This window comes from Nelumbo lutea, chromosome 5 (assembly GCF_056320005.1).
Source record: "Nelumbo lutea isolate HS-2025 chromosome 5, American lotus-T2T, whole genome shotgun sequence".
In the NCBI taxonomy this organism is placed as follows: Eukaryota; Viridiplantae; Streptophyta; class Magnoliopsida; order Proteales; family Nelumbonaceae; genus Nelumbo; species Nelumbo lutea.
In genome coordinates this window covers 39,585,654-39,603,567 of record NC_142688.1, presented here as the reverse complement: position 1 = coordinate 39,603,567, position 17,914 = coordinate 39,585,654, and the positions used below count along the sequence as shown (strand labels likewise).

The 17,914-nt window shown below is 37.1% G+C and overlaps 2 protein-coding genes across 2 annotated transcripts; one reads left to right on the top strand and one right to left on the bottom strand.

Moving 5' to 3' along the window:
* The first annotated feature begins 4,015 nt into the window (after positions 1-4,015).
* LOC148851862 (lipase-like PAD4) lies at positions 4,016-9,366 on the top strand. Its single transcript, XM_088943593.1, has 4 exons — positions 4,016-4,120; positions 4,222-4,552; positions 7,535-8,245; positions 8,452-9,366. Exons 1-4 carry the CDS (start codon positions 4,101-4,103, stop codon positions 9,223-9,225), a joined length of 1,836 nt encoding a protein of 611 aa, XP_088799719.1. The 5' UTR covers positions 4,016-4,100; the 3' UTR covers positions 9,226-9,366.
* A 3,331-nt stretch (positions 9,367-12,697) lies between these two features.
* LOC148851861 (amino-acid permease BAT1 homolog) lies at positions 12,698-17,483 on the bottom strand. Its single transcript, XM_088943453.1, has 7 exons — positions 16,859-17,483; positions 16,456-16,638; positions 15,125-15,244; positions 14,744-14,935; positions 14,142-14,444; positions 13,889-14,071; positions 12,698-13,460 (listed from the first exon to the last, which is right to left on the bottom strand). Exons 1-7 carry the CDS (start codon positions 16,949-16,951, stop codon positions 12,969-12,971), a joined length of 1,566 nt encoding a protein of 521 aa, XP_088799579.1. The 5' UTR covers positions 16,952-17,483; the 3' UTR covers positions 12,698-12,968.
* Positions 17,484-17,914: the final 431 nt, after the last annotated feature.

Genomic DNA, 17,914 nt, shown 5'->3' with positions numbered 1-17,914 from the left:
ATTGCGGAATAAGGGGTGAATTTCAAAAAAAAAAATTCTTCCTTCAACTGGGAATCACATTCCCTATTTAAAAAGAATCAGTAGAATGGTACGTGAGCACAGCTTCCTTTTCAATCCTTTCTCAAAGAACTGATGTCAAGATCCAATCTTAACTTCTCCCACAACTGGAGATCGAACTGGCAAACAGGGTGGCAAGAACAGGGAAGCGGCAAGAGAGTATTCGCAAGGTGCAGAATTCTCTCTTCTTGATTTCAACACTAAAGAGGATCTGAAGTATCTCTCAAAGGGTGCCGCCCCCTCCTTCTTTTTGTTAACTTAAAATATCAGCTCCTAATCCCATTAGGAGGTGCTTATCCAAATCATATTTGGATCAGCCTTCTCTTCTAGTGATAAGGATAAACCCTTATCTTATCTGCAGATTAGATTAGCTTTCTCCTAATCCCATTAGGAGGTTTCTAGATCTGAATCACATTCAGATCTGGACTCTCTGAGAGGATAGGATTAAAACCCTATCCTATCTACTAATCCATCTCAGAATTCGCCCCTTTAATTAACTAATAAATGGCCCAGTTCGAAATGGGCTTTAGGCCCATTAAGCTTATGTGTTCACTTAACCTTCCTAACTGCTGCCCAGTTGGGCTTCCTTGTATGGCGTGGGACCCAAGCATTGATCTACACATCAGCCACATGGGTTCGGCCCAACCTTTGTTACAAGGCCTGGTCGAATACACTGTTAAAGATAGTGCACTCCCTGAAACCCATCGAATGGGCTCTATGGGCCCAACACTTACCCTAAGTGGTCCTGGGCCAAGCCACCTTGTAACACCCAGAGACTGTGGGCAGATGCAAGATTAGCCCATCAAGTATTATCCTCAATGGTCTTACACTTAACATCTCAGCCCTTAATGATCATACACTGCCTGACAAGAGAGGACCTCTCCCTCGGCTGCAAGGAACAATGTTGCACTCTCCACTTATATGGATCCCGGGAATTAAAACCATTTTGCAAACATTTTAGAAACCATATTATATATACTTTTATATCTCATATAAAATATACTTTGCAAAACAAATCTCAACGGTTGAAATCGGCTATCGGCAGTCTTGGTTTCCAACAGTGAGAGTGCATCTCCGATCATTACCTTTGTCCGACAAAGGGGCTGATCCTGTCACTATGATCACCCACTCAGATGAATTCTCGGATTGTCCCAACATACCCAGGTTTTGACCCCCGCTAAGGATTTCACTGATTGTTATATCAAAGACAGCCCGATCTGACACCTAGTGCAGTATCATAATCGAGTCTAGGTGTCGGGTGTAACTTTTCAGTTTTGCCCATCAATCTCCAAGGTCCAGGGCAATACTGGAAATCTGGTCCAGTTCAAATATTCAATTAATCTCACACTGTATGTGCCTAGGGTCTCATCCCGGTAGCTGAGACAAGCCACCCCAACCGACTTGGTGGCAACACAGTGTCAGCCTTGTCAGGATAGGTCTCCCCAGACCGACCCACTGGCTGTGAACATTCTAAACTAACACGAGTCTCAATAAGTGTCCAGTTTAAGGGTATTACACAGAAACATACCAAGGGAACATGAATCAAATATGCACTTTTAATCATTTACAATAAACTCATAAAGTACATCAATTTTGATTGAAGCTAAGGGCATACAAAACTGTCTCACAACCTTCAGAATGTGCGGAGTTTTTTCTAATAGAAGATTCTACACTTTCCATGCATGATAAATTATTTCAGAGTGCAGGAAGAGAGAAGTTGATGGTCCAAGTTGTCAAACTCCATTTTTGTCAAGAGTCTAGAAAGCCTCTCTACCCATAAAATAAAAAAATGCTTCTCGAACACTTGTTAGTAGATAGGGTTTTGATTTTGCATAAATTGACCACAAAATTAAATTGATTCTATTCTCCAAAAGAAAAACATGATAAAAATGTTATTGTTGTAGTGCTCCTTAACACAATCATTGCTATAAAAAATGCCACTTTACTCGATATAATTACTTTGGAACCCACTAAGCATAGCATATATCATGGAAATCCCACTTTAAAAGTAATGCCAACTACCATTAATGTATACACACACATACATACAAAAAAAAAAAAAAAATCAAATTAACAAAGCCTCCTCTAATCAAATCCTTTCTATTTTCCACATTGTAAAGCATTATTAGCGTTATCACTTTAAAAAAAATGAATGCATGGTTTATACCATGTGTGGCATGGTTATTTGGTTAGGGACCCAAAAATATTCCACATGTCCCCCTTTTGTTTTGTATACATGTGATCATGGGTTAATCGACGTCTACGATACTCAGCTTTTGTGTTTCACGTGGTTGAAATGAGTGATATTGATAGAATAAGTTTGTTTCAGCTGGTTTCAAGCTTTGAACTAGGCCATCTCTAGTATGGCCACATAGCCTAAGTCCTAGTATTTAGGGTTTTTAAGCCAATATTGTACAATATTGGTTTAAACCATGCATGTGATGTGGCTTTGGCCCCCTTAGGGGCAGGGAGGTCCTATCTCTAGACCTATTTAGCAGGGTCAAAGCCTCAAAGGTTACTTAATAGGAGGAACATATGCATGGGTCCATTGGGAAGAGCCTACCCTTTCCATAGTTTTGATTTCCCTCAAATGGAGGAGAAAAGCTCCAATTTAAGGTCCTCTGATGTAATTGTCAAGCTGGATGGTCTCTTATCCCAGGTGATTTGGGTTGGGCATATCAATTCTCCACATGGTACATATGGGAGGTATTATCCACGAAATAGCCAATTATCTCGTTTTTTGGTGAATAGTTTCATGACCAATCAGATAAAGTTAAGAAAAAACACAAATGCAAAATTTCATAACGGTTTGTGGTGTTGAGAGAGGATTTGGGCCTTTAGATTGCACTTACAACAATCTTTGGGGAAATGCATGCAGTTCAGTTTGTTGCACAGGCGCCAAACTAGCTCTGTTGTTGTGTATAGGGGGTGTAAACGGGATCGAATTTAAATCAAATCAGACAATATGTAAAATAATTATTTTATTTATATAAAGTATATAAATATATAAATTATTTATATAATTTAATTATTATTATATATGTATAAATTATATTAAATATATATAATTTGGATATCTATTGAATCGAATTAGGTCATATCAGAATTCGACCGATTACGATATTCAAATTATTCAAATTTGATTCGATATATCAAATCTCTAATTCGAATCAGATTTTCAAATACCATTGACACCCCAACTTATGTAATCCCGTGAAATCAAAATAAAAAATAAAAAAGATTAAGAAAAATATTTTCAAATACACGCATGTATTTGCATCAGATCTCGACACCTACAACCTATTCATGCAACAAATATATATTGAAACTATGCAAAGCTAATAATACTTGGACAATAAAGGTGGGGTATTGAACTACAATGGGCTAAGAAGAGTGACAACAGTTGCAGTTTAAAGTAGATGTGGTAGAAGCCCAATTGACCTAATTAGAAAACCCATTTCCATACAAGATTAATACATTCTTTTAAGGCCTTTGAAAGAGCTCTGTCTCCTAACCATCTTATTTTAATTCCAGAGTTATGCTTATAAAAAAGAAAAATCTACTCAAACAGAGTTTCAAAGAGAAAATCCAGACGACCAAATCATCCATCAATCAAGAATACCCCTGTCCATTTCATTATTGAATTTTTTAGAGGACCTGCTGCTTCTTCCTTGTAACCCTCCCGTCCAAGACGCAACCGCGTTTGCCCTGCATCCACGTCGACATGAGGATACAATGTCTACTAAATATTGTTGGAAAACCAAGAAGTAACGGACAGAAACAAACGCGGAAATACCAAGTCAAGAAGAAGCTCATCACGTATACGGTATATCATGCACTGGTCTTCACTAGGAAAAGTGGACTTCTGTTGGTGGGTCCCTAAGACCAAGAGTCGCTCTTTAGCACGTTAGTCCACAGAGCTCCATAGAAAGCTTGATCAGGAGACAGTTTCACGGCCAATTCAGTACTTATAAGACCAACCCCAGTTCAAATTCTCCCACCCAAATCAAACTTCTATCTCCCACTCAGAGGTAGAAAGCAAAATGGAAAAGGAAACTGAACTGTAAGTTGTTCCTTAATTTTCTCCTTCTTCTGCACTTGAGACCCATTTGATGTAATCAGTTTTCTAACTTCTTTTTCTGTTTCTATGACTGACGATGGCAGGTTTGAAACCAGTGAGATGCTAGCAGTTTTTCTGGCTTCAACTCCTGTGCTCTCTGAGTCATGGAGGCTCTGCAGCCATGCGAATGCTACAGCTCCCGGAGGTTTCATCGTCAACCAGATTGGAGACGTGGGTTACATTGCTTTCTCTGGGATACAGATTATTAGTGGGTTGAATCCCAACGGGAATAACTTGGTGCTGTTGAATGGCACCAGCTCTGGGCTTTCATTCTCGCCGCGTGAAGTCGATGACAGTGAAGAGCCACCAATGGTTCATTCTGGGTTCCTTCATATCTTCCATTCTATCTACAACAATCCATGTTTCCAAAATCAGGTCCAATTAATCTTTCTCGTTCTTTCAAGTTTCAGCTTCTCCTAGAATTATGAGTTCTGGTTTCCAGCTTCATTTATATCGATGGAAAACCAGCTCCATTGTAGGTTGCTTGATTAGCTTCCCTGTAAGCAAGTCTGATCTTCTGTATGTTCAGGGGAGCCATTGGAATAGTTTCCAGCTTCAACCCACCTTCAGAAAGAACCCATATAGATGGAAGAAAGAAGCTAGATTGGACCGGCTGTGATCATCCAATCCGCCATCAATCATACCCATGGCCTATCAGAAATTTAAAACGCAGAAATCTCCTTTTCCTTTCTGCTAATGTCCCACGATAAAGAGTTGTTGATGACTTGTTGCTTTCAAGTTTCAACGCAATCTCTGGTTTCACTTCAAATCCCAAGCTTATTAATTAGATCTCCAAAAGCCAGTTTCCAGACCAAGCCATAAGGCCAGATAGAGTATAAAGTATAAATAATTCTTTATGTGGGCCACACAATTGACTGTTGACTTTCAAAAAGTCACCCTGAACCCTGGTACACATCTTTGCCATTTATTTATTCCCAATCTGGGAAATTTTGTGTAATTTGACTACACGATTCCATGGACCCGACCCGGTTCCTGGTTATTTTATGTAGAGGCGTTCATAAAAACTGAAAAACCTGGAAAATCGAACCGAATCGAAAAATGCAGTTAATCAAACTGTGATCACCCCTGATTTTAAGTCTAATCCATCATCATCTAAGCCTTGTCCCAATTATAAAAGTCAATCACATGAATCTTGTTTCATCATTCGATTCCTAAATCAAGATGCATCATCATGAGAGTTTGACGAAAGTTTTAGTATCGGCCGATTAATCTGAAAAACTCCCTCCTTAATTCAGACTTTGAGACTAACAGTGTAGGATAATCTAAAAGGCTGATGGAGTTTCATTTGTCTCTAACCCAATATTATCAAATTACTTGTACAAATAAATTAGTTGTATCCTGATTTATCAATGTGACAGTTTTGACCATCCAAAACTCAATATCATGGTTTTTAAAACCGACCCGGAGATCAAATCGGTCAGGGGTCTAGTTATTGGGTTGAGCGGTCTGACCTTTTGAATTAAACGGTTGGCCAGTTCTGACAAAAAAATAAAAAATTTTAAAATCTTAAAAAAATAAAAAACAGTCAAAACCTTCAAACGGTTCGAACAGTTAATAGCCCGAATCAACAATTTGCGGATGAAAATCAACTGTTTTTGAAGAAAATCCAGTTTTGAAGAAAACCGAAACCGGTCACCTGACCAATTCCCAGTTTTTCCAGTTCGACTGTCCTGTCCAGTCTGGTTTTAAAAACCATGCATTATTCTTGATTCTTGACAATGAGACTATCAAAACCCGGAACTGGCAGCTAAAATGGCCTTTAAACTCCTTGGTGCTTAGAAATATTGCTGGTTCAGCCAAACCTAGTTTAAGTACAGGTGTTAATACATATTACAACTTATAGTATTTAGACTCTAACTAATGTTTTACACTGAATAATAAGAAGTTTACACTGGTTTATTTCTTGCTCTAGGGTACAGTTTGTTAATATTTATTATTTTAAGTTTATTTTTATATAAAATAGCTTTAAGATAATCAGAAATCATTGCTATTTTGTTAATTTTTTTAACATTTTTATTTGAGTGAATCCAATAGTAAACTAGGCAATCGGACTTTTCGACCCGCCGGGTCTGAATCTGGTAGTTCTCTTCACTTTAATTCAAAATAAAAGGAAAAAAAAAAAAAAGATTAAGGTCCATGAATGAAGACTTAACTAGATATTAGGAAACAAAAGGAAACGCGTTTAATGGTAGTTGAAAATTTGGAGATGCAATATTGCACTGGTGAGTGCAATACTTTGTTAGGACTCCAATCCATATGAGAGGTTTTGACAACATTGATTGTGCTTGGCTTCAATGCCACATTTAAAAGGAGTCCAAGTTCAAAAGGGTGATCCAATTTTCACTTGGTCAAAGAAAGAGCTGATGATAGTCCGCACTAGGATGGTTTGGACATAATGGACGGCCCTCTAAGCTTATCTTGATCCTTGACTCAGTCACTCCATTCTTTTGAATGGCTGGTGAGTGGTGGTTGAGATTATATAGTGCTTGCATTAACCTTAGCTTTGACCAGGGGATGATATGATAATTTTATTCAAGGAGAGTACAGAATAAAACAAAAAGGAAAGTTCTTTTGTTTGGTAAGAAAATTATTCCATTAATGGTTTCAAACTAGTGTCTCTCCTTCCATTATAGCACTTAAAAAATATATCACCTTATCTAGATGGTTGCACTGTTAAATTGTTTGATCAACAAAAAGAAAAATAAGGTATATGGGTCTGAATTTGATTTCAGAGAAAGCAGCAGTTAGAAAATTGAGTAGTCCAGGACCATATTAACTAATGCTGGATAGAACCAAACAACAATTTAGGGTAATGGCCTGGTTTAGTCTTGGTGACAGACTTGATTTTGCATCCAACTACCAAAACAACAACTAAATATGTTTGAAAGCACATGAGTGATTCAATTTTTGTTGTATATCAATGGGTAAAGGTTTTTCTTTTCTTTCTAGGAAGCCCACTAATTCTGTTGTAGGGGAGTTATTGTGGAAGAACACTCCTCCAGGCTGCCAGGGCATGAGCCTGAGATAGTAGAGTAGGTTCATCTTGTTCTAGTTGAGATATCAGTGCATGGGTTAACTGGTGCAGCCATCTGGGTCTTTGCAACAAAAGCTGAATTCTGCCATTCACCAAAACACCAATGACACAACCTACCCTCCGAATCCTATCAAGTGGGATATGAGCCTGAGAATGATGGGAACAATCTAATTCATTAACTATTTTAGTGTTACTAATATATGGGATTGGTGAATATGAATATCAAATATGCTTTCACAGATGTTGCCTATTGTAAACCAGTTTCAAAACTGAATTTAGTGTTTGCATATGCCTATATGCAGATATCTATGCTAATGCAGAAGAGCAAATCATTGATACTCACAGGCCACTCAGTTGGAGGAACAACAGCCTCTCTAGCAACCCTTTGGTTGCTCTCTTATCTGCACTCTCTCTCCTCTTCCTTTTCAGTCCTCTGCATCACTTTTGGTTCTCCATTATTGGGTAATGAGTCTCTGTCAAAAACAATCCTCAGAGAAAGATGGGGAGGCAAATTCTTCCATGTTGTTTTGAAGAATGATATTGTCCCCAGGTTACTCTTTGCTCCACTGGACTCTATAGCTACACAACTGAATCGTATACTACAGCTCTGGCACTTGTCCATGACATCACAGTATGGACACCTTGTATCTGGATTGTCCAGTGAAGAGAAAACTGAGTTTTATCATTACATATTGAATCATACTGCAGCTTATGCGGCTCAGAAAGATGGATCAAAGAGGTGTTCATATTGTCCATTTGGGAGTTACCTCTTCTTCTCCGGAGAAGGAGCAGTTTGTATTGAAAATGCAACATCTGTTATCCAAATGTTGTACTTGATGTTTACAACAGGTTCAGCAAACTCTTGCATTGATGATCATCTCAAGTATGGTGATGTTGCAGCAAAAGTCTCACTTCTTCTGATGAGAAGAAGCTTCACACAAGGGATTCTTCCTGAGTCAGGCTATGAAGCTGGGATTTCATTGGCAATTGAGGCCTCAGGAATAGCACCCCAGGTAATAAAACAATTGGATAATCGCAACCATCTCAATTAGCTAATTTTTGGAAGTTGATATTCTTTTGAGAAAAAGGGCCCATAATAACCTGATTAGGAGCTATAGGCCTAATTAGTCCATCAATGAATTTGGTGATGACTCTTTGTGCTTAATGGTTGGCTTGTTTTTTCTGATCTTTCTTCCTTTTCCTTTTAAATAACCTACAGGATACAGTTGTAAATCCAGCTAGAGAGTGCCTAAAGATGGCGAAGCAGATGGGTCGTAAGCCAAACCTAAATAGTGCTAGCCTCGCAATCAGTCTAGCCAAGGTAACGCCTTATAGAGCTCAAATTGAGTGGTACAAGGAAACTTGTGACAATTCTGAGGATCAAATGGGCTACTATGACTCCTTCAAGCTCAGGGGAGCTTCTAAAAAGGACTCTCAGGTCAACATGAACAGGTTCAAGCTTGCTGTGTTCTGGAATAATGTAATTCGCATGTTAGAGACCAATCAGCTCCCCCATGATTTTCAGAGGAGAGCCAAGTGGGTAAATGCATCCCACTTCTACAAACTACTTGTTGAACCTCTGGATATAGCTGAATATTACAGGACTGGAATGCACAAAATTAAAGGTCATTATCTGACTCATGGAAGAGAGAGGAGATATGAGATCTTTGATAGATGGTGGAGAGGTAGAGAAGATGTCAGTGAAGACAATAACAGCAGGACCAGGTTTGCAAGTCTGACTCAAGATTCATGCTTTTGGGCAAGGGTGGAAATGGCCAAAGAGTGGATTCAGAATGCTAAGAGTGAGACTGATCCACACAAGTTGGCCCCTCTCTGGGAAAGCATGAACAGGTTTGAATTGTATGCTAGTCAGTTGGTTGAGAAAAAGGAGGTCTCTAAGGATGTTGTGGCAAAGAATTCAAGCTATAGTTTGTGGTTGGAAGAATGGAAAGAGTTCAAATCACAATTGTTGCAAATTCCTGGTAGGTTGTGACCTGGTCCCTAATGGTCATTAGGAGATTACTGAGGAAGAAGGCAGAGTGGAGACTAATTCATCAAGCTTCCTTTTTCAATGGCCCTCTTATTTCCATTTAAAGAAAGTAAAATAAAAAGCTAGTAATAGGCATTTGTTTCCTTTCTTTCTGCCTCTTTCTTAGTTTTCCTTATTCCATTGTTTAGGCGGTGTTTGGGAGGGCTTAACCCCATACCTTAAAAATTATCAAGAAGCAGTTGTAAATGGATATGCACAAGTAGAAAAAGCAGACGAATCTGGGTTTTGAAAGTAATTGGGACATGCTAGTCATTTTGAACGGGGGGGGGGGGGGCGATTTAGACATTTAAGATCCGATCCGAGGACTAAAAATATAAGTATTTTTTAATTATTTTCATCATATATACATGTTTTTTATACAAAAATAAATAATATAATAAATTTATAAAAATAGAATAAAAATAATATATTTATAAATAAATAAATAAATAACCTATATATTATATATATTTAGAAATATATAACACATTGGATCAAATCTTCTCATATTGGATAGGGGTGATCCAAATCCGATCCAATTTCTGATCGGATCATAAGATCCAATCTGATCTGATCAGATCAAAAGGTGATCTGAATTCGATCAAATAGGATTGGATCTCGAATCGAGTCGGATCATTTGCACCCCTATTCAAAGGTGTTAACAGTCATTTAAAACGTTAAGTTTGAGGGCATTAATGGCATTTGAAAGGGAATCTTAAAATTATAAAATGTAGTCCCTACTTTAAACGCAAAAGGCAGAAGCCAGAAGCCTATAAAAAAAAATCGCTTCTACTTATCCGTCAAAATAGCTTAAAATTATCGATAAGGCTCAATTTGGAAAGAATACAACAAATACATAGGATTGTCAATGGGTCAGGTCGGGTTTGGGTCCAAGTAGAACCAGTTTCAAACTGATTATTAATTAGGAGAAAATCACATACCCAGAACTGTCACGGTTAATAGTTGGGTCTATTAGGTCCAGACCCAATAAACCCGATTAGACTGAAAACTATATTTGTTTATTTAAATAATATCTTAAAATTTAAATTTTTGATGATATAATCTTAATAAAAATAATGAAAAATATTAAATGATTTATATGTTAATAAATTAAACATTTTTAACTAATGTTATTTATTATTTATCAAATTCATCGTTTTGAATATAAAATGACAAAAATTAAGAAAATATTATATATAATAAAATAATCAGTTCCGGATCTAAATTGATTTGAGACATACAAAAATCCAAAACTAACCTAATTATTAATTGGGACAAATTAATGGAACCAAAACCATTATATTTGGTTTGGTCCATTAAGGTCCATCGGATAGACCCGACCCATTAATAGCCCTACAAATACAAATATCTACATTGCAATTCCAAAGTCCAAATTGAGCCTAAAGAGAAGCTAGAGCCGACGTGCCAAATGGTATTAATTGAGCATTTGTCCTCTTAAACGCAAAAAGCTTGGAAAACCCAATGGGCCAAACTGAGTTTTGGTGGAGTTCGGTTCTCGTGTTTTCGTGGGCTCAGGCTTTGCTCGGCAAGGTTTAGATTTGTTTTTGCCTTTCTGGCTTCATGCGATCAAACTTTATTGGGCTTGTCCTGTCCAAAATGTGTGGATAAGAACAATGGTATCTATTTGTCGGAATTTGAATTCAAACATGATCCGATCCAAATTCCATCCGTTTTTAGTGGGACCAAATGTGGATATGCCCCATTTCAATCCGAATTCAGGTTGAAGATGGGGTTGGGTTAGGGTTGGATTTGAGATTTTAACACGTTGGTTGAGCTAAGGTTGGCTTCAACTTGAGCCAACCCGGCCTATGTTGCACCCCTAACTCAGTATTGAAGTAAGTTTTGCACTGTACCATGGTAAGGCCTGAGCCTGCACCATTTGTTACTAGTAGGGGTGTTCATGATTTGGGTTGGTTCGTTTTGAAGCTATTTGGTCAATTAAACCGACTTGGTGGGGTTGGAGAGTTGGTCACCTGAAACTGATCAACCGTTATTGAAAATCAGCTAACTTGGGTTGATTGTTTTATTGGTTTGGTTAATTGGTTCAAAGGTAAATTTAAAAAAAAAAAATTGCAACAATATTACTAAAAATTTAAATTTAATATATATACACAACTAAACCGAAACCAGCCCGACCTCTCGAGTTAGCATAACAGCTGAACCAAAAATACTAGAAAACTGACCAACTCAAGTCAAGTTGGGTCAGGTTGATCAGTATGGTCAGTTTCATCAGTTTGATGAACAACTCTAATTCTTAGAGTAATGCTAGAAACACGGTTCTTCATGAGCCTGCTTCTAGAAATGCAAAATTAGCCTAAGGTGAGCAGGTTTGACTATGATATCAAAAAGAGATTGGAAGGGCTCAAGTGATTGATATGAAGAAAAAATTTGAAAAATAAGCATTTTGGTCCAAAGACCAAAGTAACTGCATGGGTATATTTTACATTTAGGCAAGGTTCAAAATATCGATACGGCCGATATGCCAGTAGAGGTGTATCGGGCAAATCGATACACATTTTGGTCCTGTTTTTATTTTTATTTTTTTCACAACCAGTTCAGGAGGGGCGGTTTAGGTTTCCTCTACCCCCTGAACCAGTCAGACCTCTGATCCACTGTAGGGGCGTATCAGAGGGGTCCAAACGATACATATCGGCCGATATGGGCCGATACATGTCGATACTTTGAACCTTGCATTTAGGGGATGTGATTGCAATTACCAAACTTTAAGGAAAGTTTTAGCAACAGTCAAAATCTTTAAGGGGGATTTTAGCAATTCCCAAATTAATATGTAGTTATAAAAAGTTGTGGAAACATGGCATGCGAGAAATTCAGTCATATTAGGCAAATTTAAATTGAGATAATTACCTTAATTATAGAAGTTAATTAGGGATTAATACTTGAATATATAAAAGTTAATGAGACAAATTACGAGTGTGAAACAATTTTTTACATTTATTTTCTCTCAACCGAAGAGAAAAATTTAATAAACTTTAATATTTATTAACAAACATCCACAGAGAAAAGAAAAGGTTTTAAAAGTTAAGATTCCAAATCCAAGTAATTGAAGCATGAAGACCAAGATTCAAATCTTATTGTAGTTTTTTTATACCAAAAGGCAAAAATTATTAGCAATTATGGGAATTTTGGATTTGTAGTCATTCAACTGAAGATCAAGATTTAAATCTTATTACTTGTAGATTTTATACCAAAAAAGTACTAGCAATTATGGGAATTTAATGAATTAGACAAATTTGAATTTAATGGCTGCAGATCCTTTCATCTCACAACCCTCGGCTGTGTAAAGTAGAAATTTAATGCATCCGGTTTAAACCATCCATTTGATAGATAACTCATGTCATGTAGCTAGTAATTGCAATATAAGAGTTCGCTCAGTTTTGGCATCTCACCAAAAGAATAGAAAAAAGAAAAAAAGGAAACAATCTTTTGCCTGGTAGTAATGCTCATAAGAGTCATCTGAGACAAGATTCTGTGCACATTTGTCTTGGAAGAATCACAAGAAAGACCTGTCGAGTGTCAACTACAAAAACAGAAAATTGGACCTCATGACTTTTTCCCATTTGGTGGAAACTTTTTTTATCAGTAATCAGTAATCAATTCATTAACTTAATCAGGAAAAGACTCATTTAATGGGAACGTTAACAAACACAAGCAAATTTATGAAGAAATTAAACCTTCCCATTAGGAATACCAACGTTTCTAACAGGACCCTTGAACCATTTCCTTGCATCCAGAAACCACCAAAACATTATTAAACCCAAACTTACACCCAATGCCACAGGTGCATAGTTAAATGTGTTCCAGGTGATGGGATAGAAAGTCGGCAATAAGAAGACTGAACAGGTATAACAGATCCACAAGAACGCTATCAAGCAAATTGGCCTTCTTGCTTTGCCCAGATAAAATGGCCCTGGTTTGAAGTTCTTCTCAGCCATGACCATCCTTGCAAAAATTGGAACAGCATATCCACCAACCCATCCTATTGTGCATATGGAAGTTATTGCAGTGAAAACCACATTAACTTTCAATATAGGTAGTCCAAGAAGAATGCAGATGGCTGCACACAGCCACACTGCATTCGCTGGAACCTTGTGTTTCGGATGCACTCTTCTCCAGATGGATGAAAATGGAACTCCCTGATCTCTTGATAGAGCATATACCTGAAACATGCCATTGTGAAATGTTGGTGAGATATCAAATTCATTCAATAAGTAGTATTAGATTAAAAGTCATTCAGACATGACACAAGCATCATGGTCTTCTAACAGGAGAAATAGTTTACATCTTTCCAAAATAAGAATACTCAAAATGATGTACAAGTACATAAAAAGAAAATAATGTCAGACAATCAATTGACTGAATTGAAAAGACCATGACAATAATTTTTTTAACTTCCATTCTTTCTGCTTAAACTAAAGTAATTTTAAGGTCAACATCAAGGCCAATGAAAATAAGATGTGCATTATGGAGAAATTGGTTTTCAGATCAGGAACTATATTCAGGACTGGACTGTTATGGTTTTTTATAGGACTAGTTCCAAAAGCAAAGGTATAAACAACCTAGTAAGGTAAAGAGATGGTTTACTTACTACTCTGGCTGCACTAGTAGTAATTGAAAGGCCACCAAAGAAGAAGGATCCCCAGATAACAAAGAGTAAAACTATTGCTCCTGTGGCATTATGGTACCTCCCATGAAATGCGTCATAAAGTATCTGGGCTGGTACAAATGCTCCAGCAGTTTCATTGTTTACATCATATAAGTAGCTTGGATCCTGGATTGAAACTAGCAATCCTGTATCAGATATGGGAAACAATAATTGGATATTAATTCAGAAATAATACCTGAATGCTGAATGTAAGAGCCAATATGTATGCCCATCCAAACAAAGAAATGATCCCTATACTAGAAAGGATTGCAATTGGACCATTCTTGTCTGCACCCTTTGTTTCTTCTGTGAGATGAGCTGCAGCATCATATCCATATAGAGAGTACTGACTAACAAGAACAGATAGAATGATTGCATATACACTGTTTGTTATCCCAGTTGACTCAGATATCTCAAAATGAGTGAACACATAGGAAGCAGACTGTGTAGTCAGTGACACAAGGGGAAGCATTATAACTATAACCAAGCCTCCAATAACCTGTCAAGGAAGCAATACAATTTTTAAATGTTACACTATCAGCTGGACGTTGCTGGAAATAACTTATCACAAATCACTTAAAAATTAAAAGAAAGACAGAAAAGAAAAGAAGAATCAACCATATATATAGTGATTGTATCATACTTCTACACCACTTGTACATTACAGATTATGTTCATTTCTTAAGCAATGTCTGCCTACTGTCTACACACTTGAAAATCTAATATTTTATAGCATGTGAATCATTAAGTAAAAAATAGACAGATAAAGTATGCAAAAGAATTAAAGCTAAAATGTACCTGCCACCATATTGAGATTATGTCAATAAAGGCAATAACTTCTAATGCAAATGTGTTGAGAAATGCCCATATAACTGTGAGGCCCATGTACATGCATAGGAATAACCATCGAGGAGTAAAATACCCTCCATCCTTGTTTGTACCAGTACATAGTAAAATAATACTTTGCAGGGTTTGTGATCCTGCATAAGCCTACACACGCAGAAATAGTGGAAATCAAAAACAAATTTCTGACACAAAATTAACTTTGTGAAAGCTTTATTACTAAAAGAGCATTTGTGTACTGCATAGGAAAAACTGAAAGCAGTATACTTTCATTACTAGGGAAAGAAATTAATTTGCAACAGATAGAACTCTAATATGTATATGAAGTCTCTGTACCTGTGTACCTATGCCAGCAATAAGCCCAATTGTTTCCAGCCATGCACAGCACCATGATGCAAATGGACCCCATTTGGGGCCAGCTAAATGGGCAGCCCAGAAATAAAGTGAGCCAGTAGTCTGTTTAATTTAAAAATAGGTGCATGTTAGTTTGATAGTATTTAACCGAAAAAAAATAGATTTTTTTTCATGTTAAAACAAGCATATATCTGTTTAACCCATATGTTCTGTGCAGTGAATGCCAAAACATATTGAGAAAGAACTATTCCAAAAGACAGGAATTTCAGCATCAAAACTGCATAGCATATATTACTGTTTTTAAATCCAAGTTAGAACAAATTTTTGCTTTCAATTCTGAAGGCATTTTTGGTAAAAGCACCTGGAAAGAAACGTAAATTGGGAAGCAAGCTCATCAATCACCAGTTTTGCAACATTTTCTCAAAAGCATCAATGACTAGCCATCTAAAGTATTAAACACATTAAAAATAATGATATACAACAAAAAAAAAACAAAGATCCCCTGAAGCTATCAACTGAAAACATCTACCAGGAACTAAAAGAGAAATACAGAGAACTTAAGAAAGAAACTTGAACGATAAGAAAGGGAGGGTGCTTGGAGTCATTTAAATGCATCTTTCTTTTAGAAGCTAATATTGTATTTTATACCAAGTCCAACAAAAGGACTGATTACTCAAAATCTATTTCAAGTGGTATAAACTCGATGTTTCAGATTTTAGGGTCAGAAAGGGATAATATAAAGAGTTGGTGTTCATTACCAAAAGGAAAATTTTATTAACCTGATCAATCTTATTTTAACTAAATACGTTCTGCTGCAATGAAAATAAGGAACTAAACATTAATTACAATATATTTTGACCCAGTCCTTTCCAAGATACTCACTTTTCCATGTCAATTCACTTAACAGATATATGTAAAGAAATGTTCTTACATCCCATAGACATTTTTCAAGTAATTGAAGAATAATAAAATGACGTTAATGAAATATTGTTTCTGACCCACAAACAGAACCCGATTTCTACCTATCATATTCTGTATACTTACTTCTAACTAGGATCTAATTTCCAAGATCTAAATCCTTTCTGGGCAACCAAATTTATGTTATGCTTCTAAAACCTTTTTGTCAGTAATGGAACATGGACCAAATCTATAAAACAGGACTTCTTCCGAGAGAATATTTGCACCATAGTTTAATCACTGTGAAATTAAGGAAAATTAGAGAAATCAAACAAGAACCCAGAAAACCAGAAAGGAGGAGAAGCAAGCGAATGCATATCTGTGGCAGTCGGTTCAAAAGACAAAAGCATACGCACCGGGAAAGAGGAGCAGATTTCTGCCATTGCTATCCCAACGAACCAGGTGAAGAATGATACCACCACCCATCCCCACACAAGACTAGCCGGCCCTGCATAGAGAAGGCTCGAACCATACAAGGGAGTTATCCCAGTAAAAAGGGTCATGGTGGAAAATGAAATCGCAAGCGTCTTGAATAGAGTCTGCAGCAATCCAAGAAGAACCCAAAGAACAAAACTGATCAATTTGAAGCAAAAAGAAATACGAACCCATTTAGATCAATCTAAAACTTAAAGAAACACAAAGAAGAAAAACGAAAATCTGAGAAACAGATCAAGCAAGAACAAAGGAATCAATACAACAGTGAGCAACGACAACCAAAAAACTTGAAAAGAAGGAACGGAAAAAGGCAGTGCTGGGTACCATCTCTCTTCTAAGTTCTTGCTTGTACCCCAGCTCATTTAGACGCTTCTCTCCCGTATCCATTTCGGGAGCTTCTGGTGTTTGATACCCCATGAGATGCGACCTAAGCGTACCTTCCAACTGTTCCACCTCAAAGATGAAACAGAACTGTTATCCCCTGAAAGCCCTGAACAGGGTTCTTGAAGAAAAATTCAGAGAGAGAGAGAAAGGATTTGGAGCATGGACTAGAGTCTAGAGATTAAAAAATTGTAATATCCGTTTCATCTGCATGGTGGTCAAACTCCCAAAGAGTCCAACTCTAACGAACCAACACGCTACCGCTGTTCGCTTTTGACCTTTTGCCATGTTTGATCTCGTTGCTGGTGAGGGTAACCCCATGCAAGCAGACGACGACTTATTAATCCAGTGTTCCCACTTTTTCTGTAGTCTCTGTACTTTTAGTAGAATCTAGGGTTCCCACTTGCTTCAAAATCATTTATCTGTCTTCTTCCCAAATAGACAAAGACCCACCGGCCACCATCTGAAATGGAGGGAAATGAGAAGGGAATTGTAAATGGAATAGCCCCAGGAATTAAGGAAGGGTGCAAGCTGGGATCTAGCCAACTTGAGTGGTGGCTCGGTTGGCGCGTAATATGGGTAGTCTCAGGCGAGAAGAATTATTACTGTTGCTAGAAAAATAAAATAAAATAAAAAAGTACAAAAAAAAAAAAAAAACTGCGATCTAGGATTTTCTTAACAGAAAAGCAAAAAGGGTGGCGGAAATCGGCACCCATTTGGCTCGGTTGGCGCGTGATATGGGTAGTCTCAGGCGAGAAGAATTATTACTGTTGCTAGAAAAATAAAATATACTTTTATTTGATAAAACATTATACACTTCTTTTAAATTTTTTTAATATTCAAAAATTGTCAATTTACCCTTTATAAACACTAAGCCTCTTTAAAAGAATATACCTTCTTTCTTGCTCTATTTCTACAACTGCAATGCAACTGAAAAAAGGGGTAATCAGGTTGTATTGCAGTTGTAGAAATAGAGCAGTTGTAGAATACCCCTTTTTT